The 15,535-nt window shown below is 46.1% G+C and overlaps 2 protein-coding genes across 5 annotated transcripts in view; one reads left to right on the plus strand and one right to left on the minus strand.

Annotated features, from left to right (window-relative positions):
* The window catches only part of CALCOCO2 (calcium binding and coiled-coil domain 2), a gene marked incomplete at its 5' end in the record, with an annotated part of 193,952 nt that overhangs the window by 18,274 nt on the left and 160,143 nt on the right, over positions 1 to 15,535 (plus strand). The gene's annotated exons all lie outside the window — the stretch shown is intronic.
* The window catches only part of IGF2BP1 (insulin like growth factor 2 mRNA binding protein 1), a 70,500-nt gene that overhangs the window by 6,646 nt on the left and 48,319 nt on the right, over positions 1 to 15,535 (minus strand). For 3 of the 4 annotated variants that reach the window (XM_080979364.1, XM_080979366.1, XM_080979367.1), the window contains 8 exons: positions 14,870 to 14,992; positions 14,269 to 14,404; positions 10,951 to 11,073; positions 10,579 to 10,695; positions 9,395 to 9,469; positions 7,219 to 7,350; positions 5,957 to 6,070; positions 2 to 5,645 (listed from right to left, as the gene is read on the minus strand). In XM_080979364.1, coding sequence (XP_080835490.1) covers positions 5,553 to 5,645; positions 5,957 to 6,070; positions 7,219 to 7,350; positions 9,395 to 9,469; positions 10,579 to 10,695; positions 10,951 to 11,073; positions 14,269 to 14,404; positions 14,870 to 14,992 — 913 coding nt within the window. In that variant the 3' untranslated portion in view covers positions 2 to 5,552. The remainder of the gene's footprint in view (position 1; positions 5,646 to 5,956; positions 6,071 to 7,218; positions 7,351 to 9,394; positions 9,470 to 10,578; positions 10,696 to 10,950; positions 11,074 to 14,268; positions 14,405 to 14,869; positions 14,993 to 15,535) is intronic. The other variant, XM_080979365.1, reaches the window with a different exon arrangement.

Consider the following 15,535-nt stretch of genomic DNA (forward strand, 5'->3'; position numbering starts at 1 on the left):
CAGGCCCAGTCCCAAAGGTATTGGTTAAACCTGGCCATCCAGCGAGTCAAATTCGAACAGAAGTCTTGTCTCTGCTAATATAGATGTGCATTGCAATGCAAAGATTGCTTTGCCCCACAGTACTCTTTTTCTCTGCCCTTCTTTCAGGGATGGCAAAATTTGATCCAGAATGACCCTAAACCCATGCTGATGTCAATGTGCTTGGCTTAAGATCACGGTGTTAGCTTCAAAAATCAGGTCACATATGCCTCTAGACTAAATCTCAATTATTTCTATGCAATTTGATTCCCAAATTGAGAGAGCTTAAAACTCAGAAATCTTGATTTCCCCAGAATCTGCACATTCGGATTGAAAGGTCCATTGCAGCAGCCTCTGAATGGAATTGAGATCTTTGGGCATGGTGTTCCATCCATGTGAGAAAGTCATATAGTTTGCTCTCTGCCCTGGACACATAATGATTCCTCCTGGGTTAGTATTTTGTCCATGCTCACTACTCAGAACTGCCCTGGAGATGACAGATGTGCAAGAAAGGACTGATTTGTAAGCAGGCTGGTACATTGCCTTCCCCAGTTGCCTCTGCAAAGGTGACTTGGCAGCTCGCCCTGCTCTTTTAAGACTAAGCAACATCGGGTGTGCCATGACAATGGAAATCCTATGCACACTTACTTGGAAGAAAGAGCAACTGAACTTGAGTGGAACTCGCTTGCATGTAAACCTGTGTAGGTCCCAATCCTATGCACACTGACCTAGAGTTAAGCCCTCTTAGAAGCTAGTGAGTGGGCAGGGCTTATTCTACACAGCAGGAAGTCAGGCCCGCAGGTCTTTTAGGTTAACAGGGGAACGTAAACACACCCAGAAGCATACTTTGGATGATACTGCTGCAAATCCATTTTGAATCCAAATGGCAGGAAAATTAGCACTGGATTCACCTAAGTTTGAAGCTCTCTGGAGCACTGTGGGGATTGGGTGGGTTTTCTTCAGGGGAACAGCGAGATTTTACCCATCAAGTGCCTGACTGAACGCAGAGACAAAACTTTGTTCGGTAATCTGGCTGCCAGCCAGGCAGTTTCCTGTCCTTCACAGATACTCACAAATCCATTGTATTCATATTTGTATAACACATTTTTTTCTCTCTTTCTTTTTAAAGTTCGCGTAAGAGTGACTGGGATCAGTAACCACATTACATTCTTCTGATGTCTATATTTGGTATCGCCTCATAAAGACGTTCGACATTCCTGTGGCAGAAAAGATCTTTCCCTCCCCCCCTCCCCACTTTCCAAAATTAAGTCATTCCAATTCTCAAGAAAAAAATACTTTTGGTTTCAGTTTTAACTCCCCCCCCCCCAGTTTCCCCTCCCTTCCCAACCCCCAGATCGAAATCCATATATAATGGGGGGGGGTGTTCATACTGGACTCCTCCATTTCCCTGGGAGCGGGATTCAGACACATTGGTTTGTTTCCTACAGCAGTACCCGGGGCGGGTGGTAATTTAAACCTGGGGTTCAAGGTCCTTGATAATGCTATCCTATACATGCACACCTAGGAGCAAGTCCCATTGAACTAAATGGGGCTTACCACTGAGTAGACATGCACAGGTTTTCACCGTATAAGTCCCCAGGGTCACCCATTTCAAACATATGGGTTAAGATCAAGGAGGAAGCCATTTGCCCTGACACACTCGGCTTTCAGGTTCTCTGGGTCAGGGCAGACATCTTTCCCTTCTTTTTGGTATAACTAAGCGCTGAGGTTCCTTGAAAGTAGGGCAACGTGATACCAAAAGTGATAAGAGATGGACGCTCAACAGGTGGAGCTCCTGACCTGTTCTGGAATTAACCAAAGAGGATTTGGGGATCTAATTCTCATAGGCTGGGTGGGTGCCTGAAATCATGGGATTCTGGCCTGAGAAATTTTCGCCAACATGTCAACCAATTTCTTTTCTTCTGTTCCACCCCAACCCCAAGGGTGTGGTTTTAAAGCCAGGCTATGACTCATGTGTCATGCAATCTAAGGAGCTGTGTGTATTTAAAAACAACAACAACCCTCCATTGATGTAGCATTGCTACGTTGTACAAAGACCTTTTTGGGGTTTGGGCCATCAAGGGCAGAAGCAAGAATTCCCAACGTGGTCTCTGTGTGACCTTCGCTTGTCTCCACTGTGCCCCTCGGGGCACAAGTCCCCTAAGCAAGGACAGGTCCATGAATACACCCTCTTGCCACCCACCCAAGGCTGCTTCTGTGCATTTAAGCCACCAGCTGGCTACAAGTCTACCCTAGAGCAGGAGGTAATTTGCCAGAGGTGACCGGGGGTGGGGCAACTATAGCTTCTGTTCAACAGAACCCAGGGGATTGCAGTTGGCTTTGCTCCCTAGCAAAGACCTTGACATCCATTTAAAGTCTCTAGGCAGGGACATTCCAGAGAACACTGCATAGGTTTAAGCTGCAGTGATTTCATTAGGATTTAAGCATGCTCAATTTTTCTCTGGAGAGTGTTTGGCTAGTGTGAGAGGCATGTCAACTGCAGGCAGAAGCATAAACCCTGAAGTGTCCCTTGGAATTACGGGGATTGTGTGCGCTTGCAACAGGAAATGGGTTTTATTTCATTTTAGTTTGATGTGGGTCTGGACTGCAGCATCAAAATTTACACCCACAAATTCAAGAGAGTGGCACCGGAGTATAAAATAACCTTCCTTAAAAACAAAAATAAAAAGACAAAGCAGCCTTAGCTTACTTAACCATTAGGTTAAAAAAAATTCATACGTTTTCAGCAAAAATTAAAAACTTGCTCAGCCATATCTGCTCCTCATGACTAAAATTTGGTTTGTAACCTTGGATTTTTATAAGAATCAGATGGTGCATTAAAAAAAAAACCCCCACTAAAACCCCAAGTTTGGGTGTTTCTTATAAAAAATCTGCCCCCCGCAAAAAAAAAGAAAAGAAATAAGCTGAGTGAGTCAGATCAAGAGATGCTTCCGCAATTGCAGGAAGCTTCTCTGGGTTCAAGCTATAGCTTCTTCTTTAAAAAATTTGAACTGGATATATTTAAATCTGGTAACTTGATATTTCATGAGTATTCTAATTTTCTGGGACACATTCCCATGATTTCTGTCTTTTATCAGCGATGTTTTGCAATTCACTCCACTAGGACTCCTAATTAAGTATTTGCTGACTTTGGTGGATTAAAATCTTGACATGCTTCCCCATTGCTGGATTTTCTAATTATTTCAATACTTTCCCTGTCTTAACAAATGAAAATACCCAGGGCAGTTGGGTCAGGGGGGAGAGAGAGAGAGGGAGAAAGAATGCACTTATTTCCTTAATTAATTAAGGAAATTGGAGACTTTTCAAGGAAGCTGGCTCAATTCAGATACCACACCAAATACATGGTTAACAGTACAATCTTGTATGTGTTTACTCAGAAGGAAATCCCACTGAGTTTAATAGGGCTTACTCCCAGGCAAGCGACTAAGGGGTTGTAGTCTAAGGAAGCTCAACTTTGGTTTGACATACAGTGATACCTTGGTTTGCCTATGTCTTGGTTTGCATACGTTTTGGATTACAAACACGTCAAACCCGGAAGTGTGTGTCCCGGTTTGCAACCTTTTTTTGGATTACAACCCATTTTTTTCCGATTACGAACAAAAAAAATTTGGAGGCCCCATTGGCCTAAGCGCTCCTTGGGTTACAACCTGTTTTGGTTTACAAACGGACCTCCGGAACAGATTATGGTTGTAAACCAAGGTACCACTGTACTGTCTGCCCTGACAAATCATGTTTTGTAATTTATCTGAATTGCTGGAACATAGCTACAACCCTTTCTCCAGCTCTGGAGGTCCTGGCACAGAAGAAATGGAAGCAGGAAACAGACAAGAAGCTCTAAACCACCATTTCACTCTGTGTCAGGAAGCTCAAACCATTGTGTGGCTTTTCCTTTATTGCTACTATAAACCATGGTTTGGTATCAATGTTTGAATCAAGCCATTGTGTGGTTTCTAGGGGGGAGACTTCTGAAAAGACAGGGTTATTGCCTTGTTTTCCCTCCCTACGTCTCTTTGATTTTAGGACAACTGGGATTATGTGGTGGCCAATTGAAGGAGAACCAAACCCTCCCCATCGGTTGACAATTTCTAAGAAAGAAGGGGTGGAGGAAACCTTAATATGTAGGTAGAATTCTATGCTCAAAATATATTTTGAGGAAACCTCTCAACGACATGTGTGTGCCATTGGGATGAAAAGTTGGGAGCTGGTTTTACTTTTAGGGCAGGTATACATAAGCTGAGGGCGCATGGGTCCAGATAACCCTCAGCCTACTTGTGCAACCCTGCAAGTCATCCTTCCCCACATGGTGCCCCCCTTCAGACGTTTTCACCTCCATTTCCCATCAGCCCTAGCCAGCATGGCCAAAGGTCAGTGGTTGTGGGAGGTGTAGTCCAAAAAACAACACATAGGGGGTGCCAGGTTGCAGAAGCCTGCTGGGAGTCTTAACTCGGGGCCGCAGCAAAGTGAGGGAAAACCTGACAAGTTGGGCCTGAAGAGCAATTTTCAGTTCTGGAAACTGGTACAGAGCCGAGCGCCACCAGAAACCTAGAGATGAAAGCTGCCATGACCAAGCAAGGTGAAGTTGTGGGATGGAACACATGGCGACCCCATTTGCCTTTGGAGTGGGGCTGCTTTCCTGATGGCGGCAAGGTCAGCCGAAGCGTCTTCTCCCGGGTCAAAACGCTCAGCAGCTCCAGTTATTTGGGCACACGGCCGCAGCAAGAAGAAACCCTGACAACCAGGCCTCACAGAGTTCCACAACCACCAAATCAAACAGAACTTGGGTCATCCAAAAAACAGGTAGAAAGGTTCGTTGGATAACCCTAGAGAATCTGGTCCCACTCCATTTTCCTTCTCCCGCTGACTGGGAAAACTATGTGGTTTTTATTTTGTCTTTCGACGTGGGGATGTTGAGGGCCGATTAAGTTTCCCAAATAAATCCCTAAAAGTGTTTTTGATTGGGGGGAGAGGGGGTGTGATTTACATGCCTTTGCTCTGCCCTTCGTCTGGTAAAAAGCACAGCAAACTGCATGGGAGAACGCTCCCGCCCCCTCAAGCTACTGGACTGCGACAGACTATGGGATCCGATTAGGATTTTTCTTTTCTATTGGCCGATCCAATTCCCCTCCCCGCTCCATATTTATGTGTGTATATATAAATATACATACACATACATACATACATACTTACATACATACGTGCTGCATGCCTGAGGAATAAACACACATACACACACATATATATATTATATATATACACACAGCATGACCGAGGAGCCAATCGCACACTGCCTTTGGCTCGTGAGACATTAAGTCACCCGTCTACAAGAAAGTTACTAATGCCCTCCTACGGTAAACTGATTCCCAGCCACTCTTAGGGTTCTGTATCAACAGCTCATCACTCTTTCGGCTTGGCTTTGTTTCATCCGTTGTCAATGTCATCCGTTCGTCCATCACTTCCTCTCTCTCTCTCTCTCTTTTGTTTTCTCTTTCACACACCCGGGGTAAAGAAACTTCCTATTTCCTCCGTGTTTGCGTCTGGCTGTTCTGCCCCTTCTGATGCTGTTGTTTCACCTGAGCGAGGATATCGCGTATTTTGCGTTGTGCCATCTGGCAAGAAAAAGATTCGGGGAGGGGGTTGAGAGAGAGGGCAAACGGATTTATAACAATGGCACTGGCCTGATATGGTGGGTCAACCTTTCCGCCAGATGTTCTGGATCACAACTCCCATTACCTGTGCTGGCTGGGGCTGACAAACTCCATTAAGTACAGTCGTACCTTGGAAGTCGAACGGAATCCGTTCCAAAGTGCAGCTTGCGATTGGCCCAACACTATCAGGTGGGGGAAGTCTTTAGCCCAGTTCTTATTTAACCTCTTCCACCCACACCAATATGGCAAGAATGATCTATCATGGCCCCTACCTGGCTGGCGTAGAAGTGTCCAATGATTTTGACAATGACTTGCTCGTTCTCATCGGGAGTTTGGTCCCGCGGGACAACTACTTCTGCTGCTGTCAGGTTCTGCAGCTCATTGACCTGTCGAGTGGAAAGACAGTAACGCTTAATTGCATTTTGATTTTATGAAACGAAGCAGCCCTGATTCAGTTCTCCGGCACTGCTGCTGCTCCTGCGGTCCAGCTTCACTCCACTTTAATAAGGCTAACAGGAGAACTTCAAGCTTGCCTGCGCTCAAGGTTAATTTAAACCATCTTATTCTGTATTGTGTAACTTAAACCCTATCATTCCCTTCCACTTACTCCTACAGACTCTTAAAAATAAGACTGGGTTCAAAGGTAACCATGCTTTGCACTAACCATAGTTAAAACTTCATGGTTTGTGTTTCAGACATGCAAATTATGGTTTTAGAGGTTTCTTCCTCCTTTTCCCCTAATATTTCTGGACACTGTTCTAAACAGTACCCTATGAGGGCACAGCATCACCCCAAACAATGGTTTTGTCAGTGCAAAGGTAACACCACAAACTGTTACGGTATGCCCAAACCACTGCTGGCAAAACACTTCCAGGCATGACTTCAAATCATTCCTTGCTAGTCACTTGCATGCCCCTTTTTGTCAAGACAGTGTTGATTCCGATATCATAAGAAACTATGGTCTGTCGTTCTGTTTCTGACAGAAGCAATAAGAAATCACTCAAACATAAAAATCAAGAAAGAAGGGGATTGTTTTAAAAATTAAGTATGATTCCCAAAGTAATACTTGGATGTGCCTAGAGTAAATTTCACACAAACACAACAGAGGAAAGATATTATATAAAGAGAAGGATGAAAGTTTGCTAGAACACAGTACAAAGATAAGGAATTAAAGAGAAATGACGAAGCTGTAAAGAAGTAGGGGGAAGTCAACTATTGTATTAGTGAAATGAGATTGGATAGAAGAATGAATAGATCATGTATGTTATATACGTTAATAGAGAAGAAAATATGATGTGGGGGGGGGAGAAACTATGGTCTAGTTCTGTTAGGATTCAACCTCTTCTAAACACTTGGCAGGTGTCAAAGTGTGAACCATGCCCCCAGCTTTAACTTCTAGCATGCTTGCAGGCTCTCAATAAGTAATAATCAAACACCATCATTGAGAGACACACTCCACACGTCATCTTGGGTCATGGCAGTGCCAGTGGTCTGACCCCAAAGCAGGCCTCAGCAGTCCTGACCATTCACTTACCGTTTTGCCTCCTTTGCCAATGACTCTTCCTGCGGCCGAAGCGGGGACTCGGATGTGCGTCTCTAGCTTCACTTCTTCTTTGGGGCCAAAAAAGTTTTCCTCTTTAAGTTTGCCATAAATCCGCCCTTGAGCCTGAAGGGTGGGGAGGAAATGAATAGAGCAGGAGGATATTAATCAACCAGTTCCGGGGACATCCCTGGCCTTGTCCCAGCCCCAAAAACTCAGCACTGGTTATACAGTCGTACCTTGGAAGTCGAACGGAATCCGTTCCGGAAGTCCGTTCGGCTTCCGAAACATTCGGAAACCAAAACGCAGCTTCAGATTGGCTGCAGGAAGCTCCTGCAGCCAATAGGAACCTGCGGAATATGTTCGGCTTCCAAAAATAGTTTGCAAACCAGGACACTCACTTCTTGGTTTGCGGCGTTCGGGAGCCCAAACGTTTTGAGAACTAAGCTGTTCGAAAACCAAGGTACGACTGTATTTTAAAACTGTCAGAGACAGGCTGGATGGGGAGGAGTGGGGGGGAGCTGCCAGCCCAACAGCCCCCCAGGGAGGGCACCAAAGATGACACCTTAGAGTGTGAAGCCTGGTGGTGGGACACTGAGGAGCAGTCAGCAGATGGGACAAGCTGGAAGCTGATAGAAACAGGAGACTGGAGTGATCAAGGAAGGGTCAGGGGAAGGTGAGCCCTCCAGGATTGGAAGCTGAGAGTCAAAGCGTGTGACTAAGACAGTCCCATTCCTGCTGACTCTCCTCCCCACTTGAGGGTCCTGCACATTGCTGAGCAACAGGCCAGACAGGTCCAAAGGAGGAGCCCACCCCCCTCGACACAGCCTTCATCTGCTTGGGAGGGATCCAGAGTGAGAGGCTAGAGAGGAGGGGCACGCCTAGAGCTTAGTGTCAGCAACACCTTCGTTGAGTTAGTTGCTGTTTTGTTGCTCACTGAGAGCTCCATGACAAAAAAAACAACAACAACCAAGGCGCTTTTAAATAGCCTATTCTTATTCTTAATTTTTTTGACAAAGTAATAATCATAGATAAATAAGAATAAAAATGTGTACTCCACCACCAAGACTATTCCAATGTAACTATCCAACCTCCCAAAATTTCAACACTCTTGCGATGGTTTGACCCCTTTCTATTTTAACAGTACAAATTCTACAAACACCCTCCACATCTCCCCAAAATCATTTCTCCTGCGTATTCCCCATTTTACCTTAATGGCACATGTTAATTTATCATTAATAGCTATATCCCACACCTCTTTGTACCATTTTTCCATTTTATATTCTGCTTGCCCCTTCCACTTCCTAGCTATCATAATTTGTGCAGCTGTCAATAAATTTGTGAGCAAGTCCTTCGTAGCCTGCAAATCTTCCACCCCATCGTAAATTGATAATAAGGCTACTTCTGGACTTTTGGTCAGCTTTAACCCAGTGATTTCTGTTATCTCCCTAAACACCCTTTGCCAAAAAATACAGTCCATTCTTCTGACTGTTGCCTCCCTTATTATCGAAATGTGAACCGTAATCTCCTCAGGGCAGAGACCTCTCTCTCTCTCTCTCTGCTTGTGTTACTTTGTAAAGCATTGTGCATATGGATTGTGACACAATAAAGGTAAAGGGACCCCTGACCATTAGGTCCAGTCGTGACCGACTCTGGGGTTGCGGCGGTCACCCCATTGGTTTTATTGGCCGAGGGAGCTGGCATACAGCTTCCAGGTCATGTGGCCAGCATGACTAAGCGGCTTCTGGCAAACCAGAGCTGTGCACGGAAACACCATTTACCTTCCCACCGGAGCGGTACCTATTTACCTACTTGCACTTTGACGCGCTTTCGAACTGCTAGGTTGGCAGGAGCAGGGACCGAGCAACGGGAGCTCACCCTGTCACGGGGATTCGAACCGCCGACCTTCTGATCGGCAAGTCCTAGGCTCTGTGGTTTAACCCACAGTGCCACCCGTGTGTGACACAATAGTGGTGATTAAATAATGATACAAAACCAGTAACGGTAACATCTGGTTCTGCAAACTGATCTCACAGTGGCCAACTGGGTGCCTATTTGAAGCCTGCAACAGGGCCTGAGTAACAGCACTCAGTAAATAATGAAGACGATGCTTCTAATCATGTTTAAGCCTCCCTGTGGCCACTGATCTGTAAGAAGGAAGGAAAGAAACCTTGAATTGGGCTTCCGGTGGTCCAGTGATTATCACCATTCGCACTTTGGAATCTGGCGTCTCTGGAGGAGCAATCTGAAGGACACAAGAGGAAGAACAGAAGGGAGAGCCATTTATCAGCAAAGCCTGGGATTCATTCCCCAACCCTCTACTCCCAAGATACTAATTTCAGACTGAACTGAGCCAAAGGATGATCCATCCATTCCTGATTGCAATTATTATTTATTAGATGGCATACCCTACACCTTCCTCTAAAGGAGCCCAGGGCAAAACAGCTGCAGAAATCAATTAGGGAAGGGCCACAGCTCACTGGTGGAGTGCATGCTTTGGTTGCAGAAAGAAGGTCCCTGATCATATTCCTGGCATCTCCAGGTAGGACAAGAAAAAGCCTCTCCTACCTGGAAAACAGCTGACAGTCCATGTGGACCAGGAGTGAGGAATACTTTTGGCTCAGAGCCAGATCCTTCTCAGTATTGGCCTCACATGCCAAACCTGACAAGTAGGCAGGCTATCTTAAAGCACTTTGCAAAAGGGCTCTTTGAGGTAGCCCCACGATTCTCCTTTAAGCAGGCAGGCAGTGGGCAGGTACCTGCCATGCACAAGGCCTGAACCAAGATGGACAAAACCTCTCTGTTCCTTTCTTATTAAATTATACACTGTTTCCGTTCAGTTTCTTCAGGATTTCTTTTCTCTCTGGGCTCTCTCTGTGTTATTTACCTGACTTCGCTAACACGGGGGGGTGGGAAGAAATAAAAGGAATTTTGCACCACTCTTGGCAAACTGGCTGTGCCTTTGTAAAAAAGATTTGCCGCACATTTTAAGAACCCAAACTCTCTAGCATAGCAAGCAGAACAGAAAGTGCCGCTAAGTTGCATCAACACAAGTGTAGTGGCATAGCCCACTGGGAAGCTCCCCATGAACCAAATGTTGTAGATCAGCTTGGATAGCTCAGTTGGTTAGAGCATGGTGCTGATAATCCCAAGGTTGCAGGTTCCATCCCCGTATGGGACAGCTGCGTTTTCCTGCACTGCAAGGGGTTGGACTCTACAACTCTCTGATTCCAGGTTGCTCTTCCACAACTCCCCTGAAGTTCAAATGGGACCCCGGGGTGCCTACTTTGTTTTCTAGCACCATCATGGCTTGCATCAATCAACAATAGGGATTAAACAGAATGGAACGGGCACCTTGATGGAGGCACTTGCGAATCTGGAGAGCTGTTTGATGTGCTGTCCCTTCTTGCCGATGATCGCACCCACAGCCTGGGCAGGAATGAAGACGTGCACCGTCTCTTGCTCAGGAGGCTGCCGAGATAAAAGTTTCTGTGGTCACCAGTCAGTATCAGTCAAACGGGATATCCCAAACTACTAGGTTTGAAACTGTTGTCTGTCATGCACCCAGCATTGGCTGACTTGCTATGATGTCACAGAATGTTTAGTGCATGGGCTTGTTTGTTTTGGCAGAACTCGCATGTGATTTTGTCTGAAGCTCACACACGCTACAGGAAAAGGAAAGCTCTATGCTAGTGAATGTTTTGCGTAGGTTGAGCTCAAGCTTACCAAAAAAGAGCTGTATGGGGCTGCTCCAGAGACACTACTTGGGGGAGGAGGCACCGCATTGGAAGAGGCAGGAAAGAGGCCAACGGCAGCTAGGTTCAGCCCAGGTATCAGGTGCGACTGTAGCTAAAAGAAAAAGAGAGCGAGAAAATGTAATATGGCAAGCAAAATAATCATTTCTACATTTTTACTGTGAATTCGCTGTCATCACTTGTTAGAGGTGTCGGTCGGTTGCTCGAGAGCAATCAGGCAATATGCCTCAATAGTCTGTTCTAAAGCTTTCTTATTGGTGGTAAAAACCTTTAGAATGCAGAGCACCTCTATTCCGTGTCTTGCTCATTCACTGGCAGAATCTGAGAGTGGGCGGTGCTTAAATAGTTTCTTGACCCCCAGTGTGCGCCTCCCCTCTCTGCGCGGAAGCCTACTGCGCAAGGATGGCTTGGGTAAAGGAGGACCTCCCTCCGCCCCGCTTTGCTCAGGCAAGGTGTCCTGGCACCGCCTTGCCTCCTCCGAGCCCTGCATTTCCTCTCCACTAGAGGCATGGCTTCCTTCCTCCACTGAGGAAGTGCTGCTTCCCACGATCTTTGGGGGCTCTCTGTAATCCATCCGGCTTTTCCCCTCTCGCCCCTGAGCCGATGGCAGTTCCCTGGCAGCACTGAAACACTTCTCGCAGTGCGGCGGTTTTGCCTTGCTTTTTGCAGACTGATTCAATCCACTTGTCCTGATTTAGACAGCCAAGAAAGCAGCCAAAGGCTCTGTATAATAAACTTCTGCACCCATGGAAACAAGTTTGGACACAGGTGGCATCCATAGAGTAATCAGGGGACCGAAACACACTTTAGCACATTGCCACTTTCCATTATGCACCCAGGTTCCGGTGCACCGATCAGCTGCTCGAGGTAAACAAAGAGAAACTGTTCCGCAACCCCAAAGCAGTGAACCCGACACGTTTATGAAGCACGGTGCAGCACAAGCTATAAAGTGGGAGCAGAGAACTCGGAAGCAAGCTCACGTCACTCTTGGGATTCCTCAGGTGGCTTTAGGCAAGCCACTGTGGTGCAACTCACACAATTTGGCAATGAAGGGCACCACTGCAGACTTATGGGCCTCGGCCAACCTCCTTTCTCCATTCACATGCATAGGTCCCTGTGGCGATCACACAGGGCCCCTGGACGTTTGACGGTCTATTGACCCTGTGCCACCACTGTGATTGCTTTCTTCGCTGCCTCCAACCCGTTTCTCCTCACAGGTACACACGGAGTCCAGACAGTTGTTAACATTAACAAATAATCAAGTTTATTTTATAGGCATGAACAAGCTTATGGTTTCTGTTAATTTTTCTTGGCAGATTCTTATTCTTAATTCCTTAACTGTCCTATATGTTCCTAACAACTTTAAACTGATTATTCCAACTACCTATGTGACTCCACCTAACAATTCCTCTCACTTCCTCACCACACAACTCGACCAACCCGCAGACTTAAACCTCCCTCTTCCTTCTTCAACTCCCAACTGACTTTCACACAACACCGACTCTCACTCTAACTCCTCCTATCAGTTTCCACTGGCCAATCACATCACACTCATTTTTAACCCTTTCCTTATGACCCACCTAGGAGGCAAACATACCCCTCCTCCACTTCCTGCTTCTTGCTAACTACAGTCAGTGTCAAGCTATGGTGGGTGTGAACCTTGGAACAGCCGTTTGCACTCTGGAGGTCTGGAGGTAAGGGACTAACCTGAGATTGAAAATTCAGGCTTCACCGCATACTATGGCTAGCAAAAACCAGAGAGGAGGTGCAAGATGGGAGAAGTGGGAGCTCAGAAAGCCACAGAGATGCTGCTGTTTGCCAAACCATGGTAGGACATTGGCCTGGTGCAGGTATTCATGTTCTAGCTTAATAATCCAGGTCGTGCACACATGCACATAACCCCTTTGCTGCGGCTTTCCTCCTGCCTTCACATGAGTGCAGGAGAAGACAGGAAGTTGCAATCAACCACGGCTTCCTGTTACCTTCTAATTGGGAACTGTGGCTCATGGCTTCCAAGCAAGCCAGGATCAGAAGCCAGCTTTAAAACACAGCGTAAGGTTGACTTATGAATCCTGGCTTGTTTCGAAGCTATCAACCATAGCTCCCGCTTTGCGTGTTAACAGGAAGCTGCGGTTAACTGTGGCTTCCTGGCTTTTTTGTTCACTTGCGCCAAGGGAGAATCAAAAGGGCTGCCCATTATTTGCACACCGGGCATTAATATCCCATTGCCTGTGTTCATTAAGCCAGAGACTGATTGCCCATATGCAACCAATACATCAGAATTAAGTCTTTCTCAGTCTCCATCTACTATAGAGAATAACAATGCCTACCGATTATTGTAAAGATTACTGCAATCTGAACATTCAAAAAGCCCTATGTCAATATTAAATATTGCTGCTGCTACTACTACTAGGGTCTTCTCGGCAGTGGCGCCCACCCTGTAGAACGCCCTCCCATCAGATGTCAAGGAAATAAACAACCATCTGACTTTTAGAAGACATCTGAAGGCAGCCCTGTTTAGGGAAGCTTTTAATGACTGATGTTTTATTGTGCTTTTAATTCTGTTGGGAGCCGCTCAGAGTGGCTGGGGAAACCCAGCTAGATGGGTGGGGTATAAATAATAAATACATTATAATTATGGTGGGTTCATTTGCGAACAACCTTCTCTGTTTCAGGGCCTCTGCTTCAAATCAAGAGAAATGCACATATTTCTTCTTAGAAGTTATTCCTCCACCTGTCATTTAACAGCCTCTCTTTTGACCACTTAACTTATTATGATGTTGCAACCAAGTTAGCAAAAGTTTCTAGTCCACAAGAATTTCTATCATCCCACCTGCCCATCTGCATCCTACTTTATTTGTCATACCATTATAACCTATAAGAGGAAAAGAAAGTATGGCAGGGAGGAACCAATGCTATTCAAAGTAACAATGCAGAACCCAATGCCTAAGACAGGCATCCCCAACCTGAGGCCCTCCAGATGTTTTGGCCTACAACTCCCATGATCCCTAGCTAACAGGACCAGTGGTGAGGGATGATGGGAATTATAGTCCAAAATATCTGGAGGGCTGAAGGTTGGGGATGCCTGGCCTAAGAATTAAGATTCCAAAGTCCACAACCGACTAGGTAATGGCTTTTGAAAGATAACGTATTCATACAAAGCAGCTGAATGGATTTCAGAGCCTTTTGATGGAAAGCCAGTGATTCCAAGACCGATAGCAGTAGCTCTAGATGGACTGTCTTTAGAGCTTCTGAATGCCCAGAGAAAGTGCAACATAAGCAGACTCACACTCATAGCTGCCACATCGTTCTCATAGGCTTCTCTCACTTTCTTCATGATCTCTTGCTCTGCTTTGCAGCAGTTCTCAATGGAGCCTTTCACAGTGATGGTCCTTTCAGGGTTGTATAGGGTCAAATCCTGCAGCCTGGGGAGGAAAGGAAGCATCAGCCTTTCATGCAAGTGTCCCCAAATCCTTGCCCAACTTGGAGCAACATGCATAATCTCATTTCATTTTTGACTGCTGTTTCGTGCAAAATACGTCTTTCAAAAAAACAACTTTTTTTATTTAAGTGAGTGCACACTGGCCCACAATGCACCTCAAGTTTCCAGGACTTATGGTGGGCAGGGAAGTAACTAACTGAGGGGAGAGGACAACAACACACGGTACAAATATACCCCTTGCCCAACAGTATTGGTGGGAAACTCTTGAGGTAGATTATGAAGGCATAAAATAGAAACTGCTCCTGTGTGGATGAAGGGAAACACAGATTCAACACTCCATAGCGCCCTAGTGTGAACACAGCTTAATTTGAATACAATACTTTTTTTATTTAAAAAGGGGGTCAAAACGAAAGGGGATGAGGGGATAGAATGGAGAAGAAAGCCTTACGAAGAGATGGTGATCTTTGTCTCTGTGTCCTGCTCCACCTTCTTCAAGTTGCGGCCTTCTTTGCCGATCAGCCGTCCCACAAAGTTGTTATGGGCTAGGATTTTCAGGGGCACTTCATCAGCCCTGCATGAGGGGGGAGAAGTTGGGAAGGGAAGGGGTGAAATCAGAGGGTTGGACTCCCACCTTCTGACAAGTTCCTGAGGTCAATTCCAGGCAACCTGTTATGCCTTGGGACACCAACCCCTGAACAGACAGGCCTCTTCTGGAAGCTGGGCCAGGGTGGGTTTATAATCTGATTTGTAATCTTACTTGTAGGTGGACTGTCTCGCCAGAGTAGTGCATGATCTAGTTATCTCCCGCTTGGACTACTGCAATGCGCTCTACGTGGGGCTACCTTTGAAGGTAACCCGTAAACTACAACTAATCCAGAATGCGGCAGCTAGACTGGTGACTGGGAGTGGCTGCCGAAACCATATAACACCAGTCCTGAAAGACCTACATTGGCTCCCAGTACGTTTCCGAGCACAATTCAAATTGTTGGTGCTGACCTTTAAAGCCCTTAATGGCCTTGGTCCTGTATACCTGAAGGAGCATCTCCACCCCCATCGCTCAGCCCAGATACCGAGGTCCAGCTCCGAGGGCCTTCTGGCAGTTCCCTCACCACGA

The sequence above is a fragment of the Podarcis pityusensis genome (assembly GCF_964106645.2).
Source record: "Podarcis pityusensis genome assembly, chromosome: 13".
Taxonomy (NCBI): domain Eukaryota; kingdom Metazoa; phylum Chordata; class Lepidosauria; order Squamata; family Lacertidae; genus Podarcis; species Podarcis pityusensis.